General features: G+C 41.8%; 1 protein-coding gene across 2 annotated transcripts in view; it reads left to right on the forward strand.

Annotated features, from left to right (window-relative positions):
• Positions 1 to 17,440, forward strand: part of CHD1L (chromodomain helicase DNA binding protein 1 like) — a 61,568-nt gene that overhangs the window by 658 nt on the left and 43,470 nt on the right. For both annotated transcript variants that reach the window (XM_060090390.1, XM_060090391.1), the window contains exon 2: positions 15,433 to 15,545. In XM_060090390.1, the coding sequence (XP_059946373.1) occupies positions 15,433 to 15,545 (113 nt within the window). The remainder of the gene's footprint in view (positions 1 to 15,432; positions 15,546 to 17,440) is intronic.

Below are 17,440 nucleotides of genomic sequence, written 5' to 3' on the forward strand. Positions count from 1 at the left end.
TAAAACTATCAGAACTCTGATCCAAGCTTCACTTTTCTTCTTCGTTTACCGTGCGCGCGCATTTCTTTGATAATACTCCACTGGTTAATTCTCCCTCAACGCTATAATTTGAAGTATGCAGCTAAGCAAAGTTCATAAACTCATTACTGCATGTAGCTATTTTATTTATAGTAGCCGTTCCCTAGAAACTTCGAAGCGCGAAAACTTGCATCCCCCTGAGGTCTGCAGGCAGGGGGGCAGACCGCATCTCTGGATGGAGGTCATAGGATGGAGAGACCCAGTCCTGTTTCCCGGCCTGCTCTTGACTCACCACCTAACCTCTCCCATACTCGTTTTATTTATAAAATGGGGAACGCAGTGCTGTGCCTTAACTGTCTTACTCTTGGATCAATAATAATGATATATTATTTATTGAGTGCTACTGAGAGCCACATGCTACAAGATGTTAGGTGCAGAGATGAGGATACAAATGTGGGCCCTGCTCTCCCTAGAGTTTCTAGATTGGAGTCTGTGAGTGATTTCAAAAATATAAACAAGTATCTATTGAACTCATACTGTGTGCCAAATACGAAGGACGGGTGAGGTTTTGTTATGAATGAAACAAAAGGGGCAGTTCTATGTCCAACTTAGAAGAGGGATGGGAAGAGATAAATGGATAGGATACAGACATGGAAGAGAAAGAACTCTCCCTTCTTGAGGCTCTGAATCTATGAAAATGGTATCTCTGTGTCTGTAAGGAGTATGTATCCAATTTAAGTATGAATTTACAGACTGATGCTTTTAAGTTTGGTGTAAAGTTTATATGTTTATAGAGCCAAAGTTTGTTTTTGTTTTTGTTTTGCGGTACGCGGGCCTCTCACTGTTGAGACCTCTCCCGTTGCGGAGCACAGGCTCCGGACGCGCAGGCTCAGTGGCCATGGCTCACGGGCCCAGCCGCTCCGCGGCATGTGGGATTCTCCCGGACCGGGGCACGAACCCGTGTCCCCTGCATCGGCAGGCGGACTCTCAATCACTGCGCCACCAGGGAAGCCCAGAGCCAAAGTTTATACATGATTATTTGTGTTTGCCTATTTCCTTGCATGTGTTTTTGGGTATGATACTATGTGTGAGAGAAGGCTTGTTCTAATGTGCACATTGATACTGGACTGTCAGTAATACACTTGGAGAAATATACACATGGACCAGTGCTGTTACTATAGTGAAATTGAGGAGATAGATAAGAGGTTGCAAGTTTGCCTGGATGAATTAGAGTGAGTGAATGAAGAAGTAAATAGACAAATGTGGAAGCTTGGTGGTGGGCATGGGTAAGTGGATAGTGGGGGGAAAGAAAAAATTAGAAGATAGGTATACTCAGAGGAATAACCATTTAATCTTATAACTTGAAATTCCTATTTCTATTTGCCAGAATAAATTAATATTCTTAGAAACTATTCTTTGTGAGTTGGTTAAACATGGTTAATGATTTTTTTTCCCTCTGATTGACAGAAGTAGTACATGTTCTCTGTAAATCATTTAGGGTAATGTTTTATGCATAAAGAAAAAACAGTAATATACATAATCCTATTACTGTTAATATCTTATTATCTATCCTGCCAGTCCTTGGTCTGTGCATGCATATGTGTGTATGTAATTTCTTTTTTTCTTTCTTTTCCAGGGTGGAGCAGGGACTGAGGGAGAAGTGCAAAAATGGGGTTTCATGTACATACTTTTTGGAAACTATAATTTTTTTCCTTATTATCATTTAGTCTTCTTCAATATCATATTTATTAGGTACAGACTATTTCAGTGTATGGATGTGCTGTAATTTAGCCAGCCACTCTATTTAGGTATTTAGGTTCTTTTTTTGCTATTTTAAATAATACTAAAAAATATACTTGGAACCAAATATTTATTATTGCTATGAATTTTTTTTAATTGGAGTATAGTAGTTTTCCAACGTTGTGTTAGTTTCTACTGTACAGCAAAGTGGAGTTCCCTGTGCTATATAGTAGGTTCTCATTAGTTATCTATTTTATACATATTAGTGTGTATATGTTAATCCCAACCTCCCAATTCATCCAACCCCCCCCTTCCCTCCTTGGTGTCCATACGTTTGTTCCCTACATCTGTGTCTCTATTTCTGCCTTGCAGACCGGTTCATCTGTACCATCTTTCTAGATTCCACAAATATGCATTAATGTACGATATTTGTTTTTCTCTTTCTTACTTCACTCTGTATGACAGTGTCTAGGTCCATCCACATCTCTACAAATGAACCAATTTCGTTCCTTTTTATGACTAAATAATATTCCATTGTGTATACGTACCACATCTTCTTTATCCATTCGTCTGTCGATGGACATTTAGGTTGCTTCCATGACTTGTAAATAGTGCTGCAATTAACATTGGGGTGCATGTGTCTTTTTTTTTTTTTTTTTTTTTTTGCAGTACGCGGCCCTCTCACCATTGTGGCCTCTCCCATTGCGGAGCACAGGCTCCGGACGCACAGGCTCAGCGGCCATGGCTCATGGGCCCAGCCGCTCTGCGGCATGTGGGATCTTCCCTGACCGGGGCACGAACCCGTGGCCCCCTGCATCAGCAGGTGGACTCCCAACCACTGCGCCACCAGGGAAGCCCCATGTGTCTTTTTGAATTACCATTTTCTCAGGGTATATGCCCAGTAATGGGATTGCTGGGTCATATGATAATTCTATTGTTAGTTTTTTAAGGAGCCTCCATACTGTTCTCCATAGTGACTGTATCAATTTACATTCCCACCAACAGTGGAAGAGGGTTCCCTTTTCTCCACACCCTCTCCAACATTTATTATTTGTAGATTTTCTGATGACGGCCATTCTAACCGGTGTAAGGTGATGCCTCATTGTAGTTTTGATTTGCCTTTCTCTAATAATTAGTGATGTTGAGCATGTTTTCATGTACCTCTTGGCCATCTGTATGTCTTCTTTGCAGAAATGTCTATTCAAGTCTTCGGCTCGTTTTTTCATTGGGTTATTTGTTTTTTTTGATATTGAGCTGCATGAGCTGCTTGTATATTTTGGAGATTAATACTTTGTTGATTCATTTGCAAATGTTCTCTCCCATTCTGAGGGTTATCATTTTTTTTATGGTTTCCTTTGCTATACAAAAGCTTTTAAGTTTCATTAGGTCCCATTTGTTTATTTTTGTTTTTATTTGCATTACTATAGTAGGTGGGTCAAAAAAGATCTTGCTGTGATCCATGTCCAAGAGTGTTCTTCCTATGTTTTCCTTTAGGAGTTTTGTAGTGTCCGGTCTTACATTTAGGTCTTTAATCCATTTGGAGTTTATTTTATTTTATTTATTCATTCATTGATTAATTCATTCATTCATTTGTGTCTATGCTCGCTCTCCGTTGCTGCGTGCGGGTTTTCTGCAGTTGCAGTGAGCAGGGGCTACACCTCGTTGCAATGTGCAGGCTTCTCATTGCGGTGGCTTCTCTTGTTGCAGAGCACAGGCTCTAGGCGCACAGGCTTCAGTTGTTGTGGCATGTGGACTCAGTAGTTGTGGCTTGCAGGCTTTAGAGCGCAGGCTCAGTAGTTGTGGCGCACATGCTTAGCTGCTCTGTGGCATGTGGGATTTTCCCGGACCAGGGCTTGGAACCTATGTCTGCTGTATTGGCAGGCGGATTCTTGACCACTGTGCCACCACGGAAGTCCCGCACCAAGTCTTAGTTGTGGCAGGTGGGCTCCTTAGTTGTGGCATGCATGTGGGGTCTAGTGCCCTGACCAGGGATTGAACCTGGGCCCCCTGCAGTGTGAGCGCGGGGGCTTATCCACTGTGCCACCAGGGAAGTCCCTCAAATTTATTTCTTCCCCAACCCCAAAGCATGCCTTACTGCCTCCCAGAGGTTAGAAAGAAAAAGACTACATTTCCGAGACTCGCCTGGAGTTGTGTTGTGCATATGACTTGACTTCCACCTAGCAGATGACTGTGGAAGATTTGGAAGAGGAAAGTGAGGGAGAAAGGCTGCAGTCCCTGAGGGATTTAAATTTTCTACATTTCTTTTGGCCGTAACTCTTAACCTCAGTGGGGTTGGGTAGGGTACTGAGCATCCACTTTGCTGGCATGGTTTGCAGCTGAGGCAGTAAGGTCCTGGAGCTGACAGCTGGGGTAATGGCCTCCTGGTTTTTCCCCTCTAGGTAACTTATGTCATTTTTCTCTGGCTGCTTTCAAGACATTTTCTTTGTCTTTAGGAAGTTAATTATGATGTGTCTTGGTGTATATTTCTTTGGATTTATTCTTTTATTATGTTTGAAGTTCATTCACCTTGAATCTGTAGGTCTTTTGCCAAATGTGGGAAGTTTTCACCCATTTTTGTGAGTACTCTTTTTTAGCCCTGTCCTGTTTCTTATCTCTTTCTAGGATGTCAATGAATGAATGTAGTTCTTTTGTTAGAGACTTGCAGTTCCCTGAAGCTCTGTTCATTTGTTTTCAGACTGTTTTCTCTCCATTGTTCAGGTTGAGTAATTTCTATGGTTCTGTCTTACAGTTCACTGATTCTTTCTTCTCTCCATTCTGCTATCAAGTACATTCTCTGAGCTTTTTACTTTGGTTATTGTATTTTTAAATATCTTCTTTTTCTTTGCTGAGACTTTCTTTACTGAGGCTTTCTATTTTTTCAGTTGTTTTAAGCATGTTCATGGTTGCTTATTGAAGCATTTTTTTCATTGCTGCTTTAAAATAAGTGTAACATCTGTGTCATCTGGATGTTGGCATCTGTGGATTATCTTTTTTCATTCAGTTTGAAACCTTCCTGGTTCTTGGTATAATGTATGATCTTTTGTATTGAAACCTGGAAATTTTTGTCTTAATGTTTTGAGACTCAGGATCTTATTTAAACCTTCTGTTCAGTTGTCTGTTTCATGCTGCTCTGGCAGGGGAAGGGGGGTTGCTGCTTTGTTACTACCAGGTAGAAATAGAAGTCAGGCTCCCCCTCTGAGCTTCTCTTGATACCTGGTGATAGGGAGGGGGTTCCTCCTTACTTCTGGGTGAGAATGAGAGTACCGGCTCCCAACTTGGTCCCCACTGACACTGGTAGGGGTGGTCTCATTACCTCTAGGCAGTGATAAAAATCCTGAGTCTCCACTGGACCTCCTTTGACACCATTTCTAGGGGTAGTTGGGGAGGGGGCTCATAAGATCTAGTAGGGGTAGAAGTCCAGGCTCACTATGTGGTCTCCATTGACCTGCATGGGAGGGAGAAATGGAGTGGGGATGGCCTCATTATTGGTGAGTGGGGATGAAAATGCTGGCTCCCTACCTAGCCCTCTCTGGTACCTTCCTGCTGGGGATGTTGGGGAACTTCATTACAATCTCTTGAGAGTGGAGGTGTAGTTTCCCATTTGGCCTTTGCTGATGTGGGTGGGCCACGTTTTTTTCCATATGGTGTTTGGCTTAACTGGAGTGGCTATTGTCTAAAAGTTTACATTTTCTGTCTCTCTAGGCTGTCCCTTTCCTTTGGCGAGTGGGAGTAGGCTTTTGTGGGCTTTTTTTGTTTTTCTTTCTATGTCCATTGGCATTTCTGGGTGGCCAATTTCTTCACCTCTAGGTCTGGATATATGAGGCAAAAAGAAACCCAGGGAACTCATCACTGTGTTGTTTACTGGGTCCCGAGGTTACTAAACAGTCTGCCTTCTTCACCCCACCTTTTCAGAGTCATCTTATTATGTTCATTTTCTTTGTAATATTCAGGATTTTTAGTTATATTAGCAAGAAGAATGGGGAAAAGAACATCTCCATCTTCCCAATAGCAGAAGTCTCCAGATTTCACATTTTAATTTTCTTTGATTTTCTGAATTTTCTAACGTACAATATGTGGATAATACCTAGTACAAGGGATCATTATCAGCATTAAATGGGGTAACTTATGTACAGTGTTTACTGCTCTCTGTGGTACTTAGTAAGTGCTTAATAAAAATAATTTGTTAATCTTTTCAATGTTCTACAATTATATATTGTTTAGTTTCTTTTTAAATGTCATGAGATCAAACCAGAGTTTTACTTTTGTTAATAGTTTTTCTATAAAGTATGTTTGGGGTCTTCCGTCTCCCAAAGATATGGCTGTTCTCTGAAATTGGATTTTATTTTCAAGAGAGAGAGAGGAAAGAGAAACGGCAGAAGCTCTATGTGGATTTCAGACATTTTCTGTTGTCCCTGTGCACTGTAAAAACACCTTCTATGTAAGGTTGTTTCCATTCTTAACAGCCTGCTTCTTTTTTTTTTTTTTACAACTTTATTGGAGTATAATTGCTTCACAATGGTGTGTTAGTTTCTGCTTTATAACAAAGTGAATCAGTTATACATATACATGTGTTCCCATATCCCTTCCCTCTTGCGTCTCCCTCCCTCCCACCCTCCATATCCCATCCCTCCAGGCGGTCACAAAGCACCGATCTGATCTCCCTGTGCTATGCGGCTGCTTCACACTAGCTATCTACCTTACGTTTGGTAGTGTATATATGTCCATGCCTCTCTCTTGCTTTGTCACAGCTTACGCTTCCCCCTCCCCATATCCTCAAGTCCATTCTCAAGTAGGTCTGTGTCTTTATTCCTGTTTTACCCCTAGGTTCTTCATGACACTTTTTTTTCTTAAATTCCATATATATGTGTTAGCATACGGTATTTGTCTTTCTCTTTCTGACTTACTTCACTCTGTATGACAGACTCTAGGTCTATCCACCTCATTGCAAATAGCTCAATTTCGTTTCTTTTTATGTCTGAGTAATATTCCATTGTATATATGTGCCACATCTTCTTTATCCATTCATCCGATGATGGGCACTTAGGTTGTTTCCATCTCCTGGCTATTGTAAATAGAGCTGCAGTGAACATTTTGGTACATGACTCTTTTTGAATTATGGTTTTCTCAAGGTATATGCCCAGTAATGGGATTGCTGGGTCATATGGTAGTTCTATTTGTAGTTTTTTAAGGAACCTCCATACTGTTCTCCGTCGTGGCTGTACCAATTCACATTCCCACCAGCAGTGCAAGAGTGTTCCCTTTTCTCCACACCCTCTCCAGCATTTATTGTTTCTAGATTTTTTGATGATGGCCATTCTGACTGGTGTGAGATGATATCTCATTGTAGTTTTGATTTGCATTTCTCTAATGATTAATGATGTTGAGCATTCTTTCACGTGTTTGTTGGCAGTCAGTATATCTTCTTTGGAGAAATGTCTATTTAGGTCTTCTGCCCATTTTTGCATTGGGTTGTTTGTTTTTTTGTTATTGAGCTGCATGAGCTGCTTATAAATTTTGGAGATTAATCCTTTGTCAGTTGCTTCATTTGCAAATATTTTCTCCCATTCTGAGGGTTGTCTTTTGGTCTGGTTTATGGTTTCCTTTGCTGTGCAAAAGCTTTCAAGTTTCATTAGGTCCCATTTGTTTATTTTTGTTTTTATTTCCATTTCTCTAGGAGGTGGGTTAAAAAGGATCTTGCTGTGATTTATGTCATAGAGTGTTCTGCCTATGTTTTCCTCTAAGAGTTTGATAGTTTCTGGCCTTACATTTAGGTCTTTAATCCATTTTGAGCTTATTTTTGTGTATGGTGTTAGGGAGTGATCTAATCTCATACTTTTACATGTCCCTGTCCAGTTTTCCCAGCACCACTTAATGAAGAGGCTGTCCTTTCTCCACTGTACATTCCTGCCTCCTTTATCAAAGATAAGGTGACCATATGTGTGTGGGTTTATCTCTGGGCTTTCTATACTGTTCCATTGATCTATCTTTCTGTTTTTGTGCCAGTACCATATTGTCTTGATTACTGTAGCTTTGTAGTATAGTCTGCAGTCAGGGAGCCTGATTCCTCCAGCTCCGTTTTTCGTTCTCAAGATTGCTTTGGCTATTCGGGGTCTTTTGTGTTTCCATACAAATTGTGACATTTTTTGTTCTAGTTCTGTGAAAAATGCCAGTGGTCGTTTGATAGGGATTGCATTGAATCTGTAGATTGCTTTGGGTAGTAGAGTCATTTTCACAATGTTGATTCTTCCAATCCAAAAACATGGTATATCTCTCCATCTATTTGTATCATCTTTAATTTCTTTCATCAGTGTCTTATAATTTTCTGCATACAGGTCTTTTGTCTCCTTAGGTAGGTTCATTCCTAGATATTTTATTCTTTTTGTTGCACTGGTAAATGGGGTGTTTTCTTGATTTCACTTTCAGATTTTTCATCATTAGTATATAGGAATGCCAGAGATTTCTGTGCATTAATTTTGTATCCTGCTACTTTACCAAATTCATCGATTAGCTCTGTAGTTTTCTGGTAGCATCTTCAGGATTCTCTATGTATAGTATCATGTCATCTGCAAACAGTGACAGTGTTACTTCTTCTTTTCCAATTTGGATTCCTTTTATTTCCTTTTCTTCTCTGATTGCTGTGGCTAAAACTTCCAAAACTATGTTGAATAGGAGTGGTGAGAGTGGGCAGCCTTCTCTTGTTTCTGATTTTAGTGGAAATGGTTTCAGTTTTTCACCACGGAGGACAATGTTGGCTGTGGGTTTGTCATATATGGCCTTTATTATGTTGAGGAAAGTTCCCTCTATGCCTACTTTCTGCAGGGTTTTTATTATAAATGGGTATTGAATTTTGTCAAAAGCTTTCTCTGCATCTATTGAGATGATCATATGGTTTTTCTCCTTCAGTTTGTTAATATGGTGTATCACGTTGATTGATTTGTGTATATTGAAGAATCCTTGCATTCCTGGAATAAACCCCACTTGATCATGGTGTATGATCCTTTCAATGTGCTGTTGGATTCTGTTTGCTAGTATTTTGTTGAGGATTTTTACATCTATGTTCATCAGTGATATTGGCCTGTAGTTTTTTTCTTTGTGACATCCTTGTCTGGTTTTGGTATCAAGGTGATGGTGGCCTCGTAGAATGAGTTTGGGAGTGTTCCTCCCTCTGCTGTATTTTGGAAGAGTTTGAGAAGGATAGGTGTTAGCTCTTCTCTAAATGTTTGATAGAATTCGCCTGTGAAGCCATCTGGTCCTGGGCTTTTGTTTGTTGGAAGATTTTTAATCACAGTTTCAATTTCAGTGCTTGTGATTGGTCTGTTCATATTTTCTATTTCTTCCTGATTCAGTCTTGGCAGGTTGTGCATTTCTAAGAATTTCTCCATTTCTTCCAGGTTGTCCATTTTATTGGCATTGAGTTGCTTGTAGAAATCTCTCATGATCTTTTGTATTTCTGCAGTGTCAGTTGTTACTCCTTTTACATTTCTAATTCTATTGATTTGAGTCTTCTCCCTTTTTTTCTTGATGAGTCTGGCTAATGGATTATCAATTTTGTTTATCTTCTCAAAGATCCAGCTTTTAGTTTTATTGATCTTTGCTATCGTTTCCTTCATTTCTTTTTCATTTATTTCTGATCTGATTTTTATGATTTCTTTCCTTCTGCTAACTTTGGGGTTTTTTTGTTCTTCTTTCTCTAATTGCTTTAGGTGCAAGGTCAGGTTGTTTATTAGAGAAGTTTCCTGTTTCTTAAGGTGGGACTGTATTGCTATAAACTTCCCTCTTAGAACCGCTTTTGCTGCATCCCATAGGTTTTGGGTCGTCGTGTCTCCATTGTCATTTGTTTCTAGGTATTTTTTAATTTTCTCTTTGATTTCTTCAGTGATCACTTCGTTATTAAGTAGTGTATTGTTTAGCCTCCATGTGTTTGTATTTTTTACAGATCTTTTCCTGTAATTGATATCTAGTCTCATAGCGTTGTGGTCGGAAAAGATACTTGATAAGATTTCAATTTTCTTAAATTTACCAAGGCTTGATTTGTGACCCCAGATATGATCTATCCTGGAGAATGTTCCATGAGCACTTGAGAAAAATGTGTATTCTGTTGTTTTTGGATGGAATGTCCTATAAATATCAATTAAGTCCATCTTGTTTAATGTATCATTTAAAGCTTGTGTTTCCTTATTTATTTTCATTTTGGATGATCTGTCCATTGGTGAAAGTGCGGTGTTAAAGTCCCCTACTGTGAATGTGTTACTGTCGATTTCTCCTTTTATGGCTGTTAGTATTTGCCTTATGTATTGAGGTGCTCCTATGTTGGGTGCATAAATATTTACAATTGTTATATTTTCTTCTTGGAACGATCCCTTGATCATTATGTAGTGTCCTTCTTTGTCTCTTGTATTAGTCTTTATTTAATTTTTTTTTTTTTTTTTTTTTTTTTTTGGTGAGTCAGTTATAATGTCCTCTGTATCCTTCCTAGAGTTATTCCTCCCGAGCTACACACACCTTAAATTCCTTCTGGGTTCCATTGCGTAGATACAAGCCCATGAAAATTTGAACATAGGGTACTTCACTCCATTTTAAATATCCTAACTCATATTGTGGCCAAACCTGATTACCTAACCTACTAAGTTTTTTCCTTTTAATTCCTGTTGTCCATATCTTTCCTAATCCTGGAGTAAATGGTCCAGAGGGGTATTGGTTGGGACTGATGCAGCCTGACCCATTTCAGACAAGCCTGAGGTAATGTCTCTAACTCCTGAGCTATCCAAAATTCCACTCTTAAGTCAAAATCCACCGTGCAATTTTGTCAAGATTTGCACTTACAATTTTAGATGCTATCCCTTCCAAGGTAGTCTCCCAACCAGGTGTTAGTGCCCAAAAATTCACAAAGAAATGGCACAGAAGACGTCCCCAATTGTGTTGATGATGGGTGGGAGTTGGTCTAGCTATAAGTTGGGAATAAAGGATAAGCACTTGTAAGGGTCAGAGGGAGGAGAGTAAAAGCAATAAAAAGTCCACCTTGGTGGTCACACAGGTCTTCTGGGTTTAATAGAAGAAAGAAAGAAATAGAGCAGGAATGAACAAGAATACAAGAAGAAGAAGAAAAACCTCAGAGTCAAGGAGAAGAGTATAGAGATCAACAATCCTGTCTTGGACCTGCTGTTGGATGTGCATAAGTATACGGGGTTGACCCACCAGTCAAAAATGAGCAGACGTTGGCAGAGCATCTTCCCCTGTATGCCTGGCTCGTGGCATCCTACTGGCCTCTTTAGGACCAAGACTTAACTCTCAACATTTTCTTACCTTACCACTGTCCCTTGGTGGTTGCCAGCTGAAACCGTGCACTTCAGATTGGGACTTGAACTCACATGCTGGGACTTGAACCCAGCCTAAGCCCTGACTGGGACTTGAACCCACACGGCCGGGACTCAAACCTGGCCAAAACCCTGATTGGGACTCAAACCCATGCAGCTGGGACTTGAAACCGGCCAAAACCCACAGTCTTCCAACTGAGATCACACACCTGGTTTCAGGACTTAATGAAGGACTTAACGATGTTTTATCGCAGAAAGAATTCAGTGAGAGTCAAAGTGGTAGGTAAGAAGTGGATTTATTTAGAGAGAAACACACTCCACAGACAGAGTGTGGGCCATCTCAAAAGGTGAGAAAGGCCTCTTGTAATAGTCTTGATTTTAAAGTCTATTTTGTCTGATACGAGAATTGCTACTCCAGCTTTCTTTTGGTTTCCATTGGCATGGAATATCTTTTTCCATCCCCTTACTTTCAGTCTGTATGTGTCTCTAGGTCTGAAGTGGGTCTTTTGTAGACAGCATATATATGGGTCTTGTTTTTGTATCTTGTTTTTGTATCCAGCCAATCTGTGTCTTTTGGTGGGAGCATTGAGTCCATTTACATTTAAGGTAATTATTGATATGTATGTTCCTATTCCCATATTCTTAATTGTTTTGGGTTCGTTATTGTAGGTCTTTTCCTTCTCTTGTGTTTCTTGCCTAGAGAAGTTCCTTTAGCATTTGTTGTAAAGCTGTTTTGGTGGTGCTGAACTCTCTCAGCTTTTGCCTGTCTGTAAAGGTTTTAATTTCTCCATCAAATCTGAATGAGATCCTGCTGGGTAGCGTAATCTTGGTTGCAGGTTTTTCTCCTTCATCACTTTAAATATGTCCTGCCAGTCCCTTCTGGCTTGCAGAGTTTCTGCTGAAAGATCAGCTGTTAAACTTACGGGGATTCCCTTGTGTGTTATTTGTTGTTTTTCCCTTGCTGCTTTTAATATGTTTTCTTTGTATTTAATTTTTGACAGTTTGATTAATATGTGTCTTGGCGTATTTCTCCTTGGATTTATTCTGTATGGGACTCTCTGTGCCTCCTGGACTTGATTAACTATTTCCTTTCCCATATTAGGGAAGTTTTCAACTATAATCTTTTCAAATATTTTCTCAGTCCCTTTCTTTTTCTCTTCTTCTTCTGGAACCCCTATAATTCAAATGTTGATGCGTTTAATGTTGTCCCAGAGGTCTCTGAGACTGTCCTCAGTTCTTTTCATTCTCTTTTCTTTATTCTGCTCTGCAGTAGTTATTTCCACTATTTTACCTTCCACCTCACTTATCCGTTCTTCTGCCTCAGTTATTCTGCTGTTGATCCCATCTAGAGTATTTTTAATTTCATTTATTGTGTTGTTCATCGTTGCTTGTTTCATCTTTAGTTCTTCTAGGTCCTTGTTAAATGTTTCCTGCATTTTCTCTATTCTATTTCCAAGATTTTGGATCATCTTTACTATCATTATTCTGAATTCTTTTTCAGGTAGATTGTCTATTTCCTCTTTATTTGTTAGGTGGTGGGTTTTTATCTTGCTCCTTGCTCTGCTGTGTGTTTTTCTGTCTTCTCATTTTGCTTATCTTACTGTGTTTGGGGTCTCCTTTTCGCAGGCTGCAGGTTCGTAGTTCCCGTTGTTTTTGGTGTCTGTCCCCAGTGGCTAAGGTTGGTTCAGTGGGTTGTGTAGGCTTCCGGGTGGAGGGGACTAGTGCCTGTGTGCTGGTGGATGAGGCTGGATCTTGTCTTTCTGGTGGGCAGGTCCACGTTTGTTGGTGTGTTTTGGGGTGTCTGTGGCCTTATGATTTTAGGCAGCCTCTCTGCTAATGGGTGGGGTTGTGTTCCTGTCTTGCTAGCTGTTTAGCATAGGGTGTCCAGCACTGTAGCTTGCTGGTCGTTGAGTGAAGCTGGGTGTTGGTGTTGAGATGGAGATCCCTGGGAGATTTTCACCATTTGATATTATGTGGAGCTGGGAGGTCTCTTGTGGACCAGTGTCCTGAAGTTGGCTCTCCCACCTCAGAGGCACAGCACTGACTCCTGGCTGCAGCACCAAGAGCCTTTCATCCACACGGCTCAGAATAAAAAGGAGAAAAAGTAGAAAGAAAGAATTAGTAGAAGTAGAAAGAAAGAAAGAAAGAAAGAAAGGAGGGAGGAAGGAGGGAAGGGAGGAGGGAAGGAAGGAAAAAAGAAAGAAGATAAAGTAAAATAAAATAAAGTATAATAACGTTATTAAAATAAAAATAATTATTAAGGAAAAAAAAAGGACGGATAGAACCCTGGGACAAATTGTGGAAGCAAAGCTATACAGACAAAATCTCACACAGAAGCATCACATACACACTCACAAAAAGTGGAAAAGGGGAAAAAATCATAAATCTTGCTCTCAAAGTCCACCTCCTCAATTTGGGATGATTTGTTGTCTAAAGGAGGGAAGGATGGAAAGAAAGAAAGAAAGAAAGAAAGAAGATAAAGTAAAATAAAATAAAGTAAGATAAAATAAAAAATAATTATTAAGAAAAAAATTTTAAAAAAAACAACGGACGGATAGAACCCTAGGACAAATGGTGGAAGCAAAGCTGTACAGACAAAATCTCACACAGAAGCATACATATACATACTCACAAAAAGCGGAAAAGGGGAAAAAATCATAAATCTTGCTCTCAAAGTCCACCTTCTCAATTTGGGATGATTCGTTGTCTATTCATGTATTCCACAGATGCAGGGTACATCAAGTTGATTGTGGAGCTTTAATCTGCTGCTTCTGAGGCTGCTGGGAGAGATTTCCCTTTCTCTTCTTCATTCTCACAGCTCCCGGGTCTCAGCTTTCGATTTGGCCCTGCCTCTGCGTGTAGGTCGCTGGAGGGCGTCTGTTCTTCTCTCAGACAGGGCAGGGGTTAAAGGAGCAGCCGCTTCCAGGACTCTGGCTCACTCAGGCCGGGAGGAGGGTGGGGTATGGAGTTGGGGGCGAGCCTGCGGCGGCAGAGGCCGGCGTGATGTTGCACCAGCCGGAGGTGCGCTGTGCGCTCTCCCGGGGAAGCTGTGCCTGGATTCCGGGACCCCGGCAGTGGCGGGCTGCACAGGCTCCCCGGAAGGGGGTTGTGGACAGTGACCTGCGCTCGCACACAGGCCTCTTGGCGGCGGTAGCAGCAGCCCCAGTGTCCCACGCCCGTCTCTGGGGTCCGCGCTTTTAGCCGCGGCTCGTGCCCGTCTCTGGAGCTCCTTTAAGCAGCAGTCTTAATCCCCTCTCCTCGTGCACCAGGAAACAAAGAGGGAAGGAAAAGTCTGTTGCCTCTTTGGCAGGTCCAGACTTTTTCCCGGACTCCCTCACAGCTAGCCGTGGCACACTAACCCCCTGCAGGCTGTGTTCACACCGCCAACCCCAGTCCTCTCCCTGCGCTTGGACCGAAGCCTGAGCCTCAGCTCCCAGCCCCACCCACCCCGGCGGGTGAGCAGACAAGCCTCTCGGGCTGGTGAGTGCTGGTCAGCACCAATCCTCTGTGCGGGAATCTCTCCACCTTGCCCTCTGCACCCCTGTTGCTGTGCTCTCCTTCGCGACCCCGAAGCTTTCCCCCTCCGCCACCCGCAGTCTCTGCCCTCGAAGGGGCTTCCTAGTGTGTGGAAACCTTTCCTCCTTCACAGCTCCCTCCCACTGGTGCAGGTCCCATCCCTATCCTTTTGTCTCTGTTTATTTTTTCTTTTGCCCTACCCAGGTACGTGGGGAGTTTCTTGCCTTTTGGGGGGTCTGAGGTCTTCTGCCAGCATTCAGTAGGTGTTCTGTAGGAGTTGTTCCACGTGTAGATGTATTTCTGGTGTATCTGTGGGGAGGAAGGTGATCTCTGTGTCTTACTCTTCCGCCATCTTCCCCTGAAGAGCCCAGCACTGCTTCTTGATTGAAGCATGATTTAATCTAGTCCTGTTTTGATTTTTTTTCTTTAGCACCTGAGGGCAAATTTACATCATTGCAATTAAGCAAGCAGAGACATGTACAGTCCATGTGTTGTTTGCTGTTATATCACATCAGTAAAGCCTCATTTCCTAGAATGGACACTGGCCTGAGACTCAGACAGTCTAGAGGCCAAATCCCAGGCTGACTTCCTCAACTGTCAAGTGGATCCTGTAACACTGACAGGCTGTTTTAGAGCTTTGATTATAGTGGTGATTAAGTCTGCTCAAAAAGTAGTTTGGAAGTCAGCAAATATTTGCATATCTGTAACTTCTTAGCAAAGAATATGGCCAGTAAGGTTTGGGGTATGGGAATTTAGGCTGTGTTCTTTAGTCAAAGTCTTAAGCATAGCCTGTGTGTATGCTTAAATGTCTGCTCTTTGGACTTGCTGCTTTTTTTATTTCTAGGGATCCATCTACGCCCTTATCAGCTGGAGGGAGTCAACTGGCTAGCCCAACGCTTCCATTGTCAGAATGGCTGCATACTGGGAGATGAGATGGGCTTGGGTAAGACCTGCCAGGTATGTTACTGTGGAGTAAGTACTGTTCACCTCTACTGAAGTACCTCCTCATGACTCATTACTATCTTTAGCTGCCAGCTGTTGGTATGTATTTTTATACTAAGAGGTAAAATGCCTGAACCTTTGTTAAGATATCATGACGTTGGACTTGACTTTTCTCATGATGGGGATTTTTTGTTTGTTTGTTTTGTTTTGTTTTGTTTTTTGTGGTACGCGGGCCCCTCAGTGTTGTGGCCTCTCCCGTTGTGGAGCACAGGCTCCGGACGTGCAGGCTCAGCGGCCATGGCTCACGGGCCCAGCCGCTCTGCCGCATGTGGGATCTTCCCAGACTGGGGCACGAACCTGTGTCCCCTGCATCAGCAGGCGGACTCCCAACCACTGCGCCACCAGGGAAGCCCATGGGGATGGTTTTGAACTGTGTCACTACCTATATTTTATCTATCCCTTGACATATAGAATTACAATTAATGGGCAGGGTTTTTCTCTATATAAAGCAAATATACCTGTCTTAGGAATCAAATCGACTCTGCCCTCCTTAGTAATATATATATATATATATATATATATATATTTTTTTTTTTTTTTTTTTTTTTTTTTTTTTTTTTCGGTATGCGGGCCTCTCGGTGTTGTGGCCTCTCCCGTTGTGGAGCACAGGCTCCGGACGCGCAGGCTCAGTGGCCATGGCTCACGGGCCCAGCCGCTCCGCGGCATGTGGGATCTTCCCGGACTGGGGCACGAACCTGTGTCCCCTGCATCAGCAGGCGGACTCTCAACCACTGCACCACCAGGGAAGCCCCTTAGTAATATTTTATCTAGTTAAGATAACTGGATCATTTCTCATATTAGTCTCTCTTCATCAGTGAGTGGTGGGGCTAATTCCCATTTCTCTGCCATGCTACAGAAGTACAGAGGAAATACTCTGTGTTTTCCAAAATGCCTTGGCCATCTAACTGTAGGATATAGTCTAGACACCTGGAGAGTTAGATGTGGCTTCCTTGGGCATTGATTAGCAGGTTGCATGTTGAGATTGATGCTTCCAGTAGGATGATCACCAATACAGCTCATGTTGACAGATGTCAGTGGTAGGCTTGGATTGATGAAAAGTCCAGACACAGATACTCCTTGGGTTCATCACACAAGGTTTATTCATCTATAAAGTACCAAAGAAAGTCAGTGCAGTCAGGATACACAGCAGAGGCAACTTGAGCAGAAACCATGGAACTGTAGGTTTGTTGATTCCAAAAAGGTTTCATCAGTGAACCCACAGAGTGAGTAAAGTTCTCATTCATCCTTTTAGAAGCTTAACCTGCCCCCTCTAACCTCACATCCATAAACATCCAGATGGAGCAGTTCTGCTCAGAGTCTAGGCTGGCCATATGTTGGAGACGCCTTAATCGAATCCAGGTGTACCTCATCAATCTTTGGGTTATTCAGGATACAGTATGACCTCTGAGCATGGTAGCCCCAGGTACCTCATTTATTACCCTCAGGTGTCTCAGGCAATAATTCTGGTTCTAGTATATTCCTGAACTGAGAGCTATGGAACAAAGGTAAGTTTCCCAGTGTTTCTGGGAGGGAGGCTAACGGACTCTTGTACTCAGGTACAGAGCCCGCTTTGCAGTCTCCTGTGCCATGGACATTGGAATCGCCCAGACTTCATTCAGAGCCAGCAAATTCCACTTGTCCTTTGCCTTTCCCAGGTTGTTCATATAGCTCTACTTTAAGTGCCCTAAAAATCACACCTCCAAGTTCATCTTACTAAAATTTTGTTTAGAATTTTTGCATATGTGTAATTTTGCATTGAGTAATGTCTTTGTATGGTTTTCGTATTGGGGTAAATCTGGCTTCATAAAGTGAGTTGAGTTGAGAAGTATCCCTTCCTTTTCAGATTTATG

The sequence above is a fragment of the Mesoplodon densirostris genome, chromosome 2 (assembly GCF_025265405.1).
Source record: "Mesoplodon densirostris isolate mMesDen1 chromosome 2, mMesDen1 primary haplotype, whole genome shotgun sequence".
Taxonomy (NCBI): domain Eukaryota; kingdom Metazoa; phylum Chordata; class Mammalia; order Artiodactyla; family Ziphiidae; genus Mesoplodon; species Mesoplodon densirostris.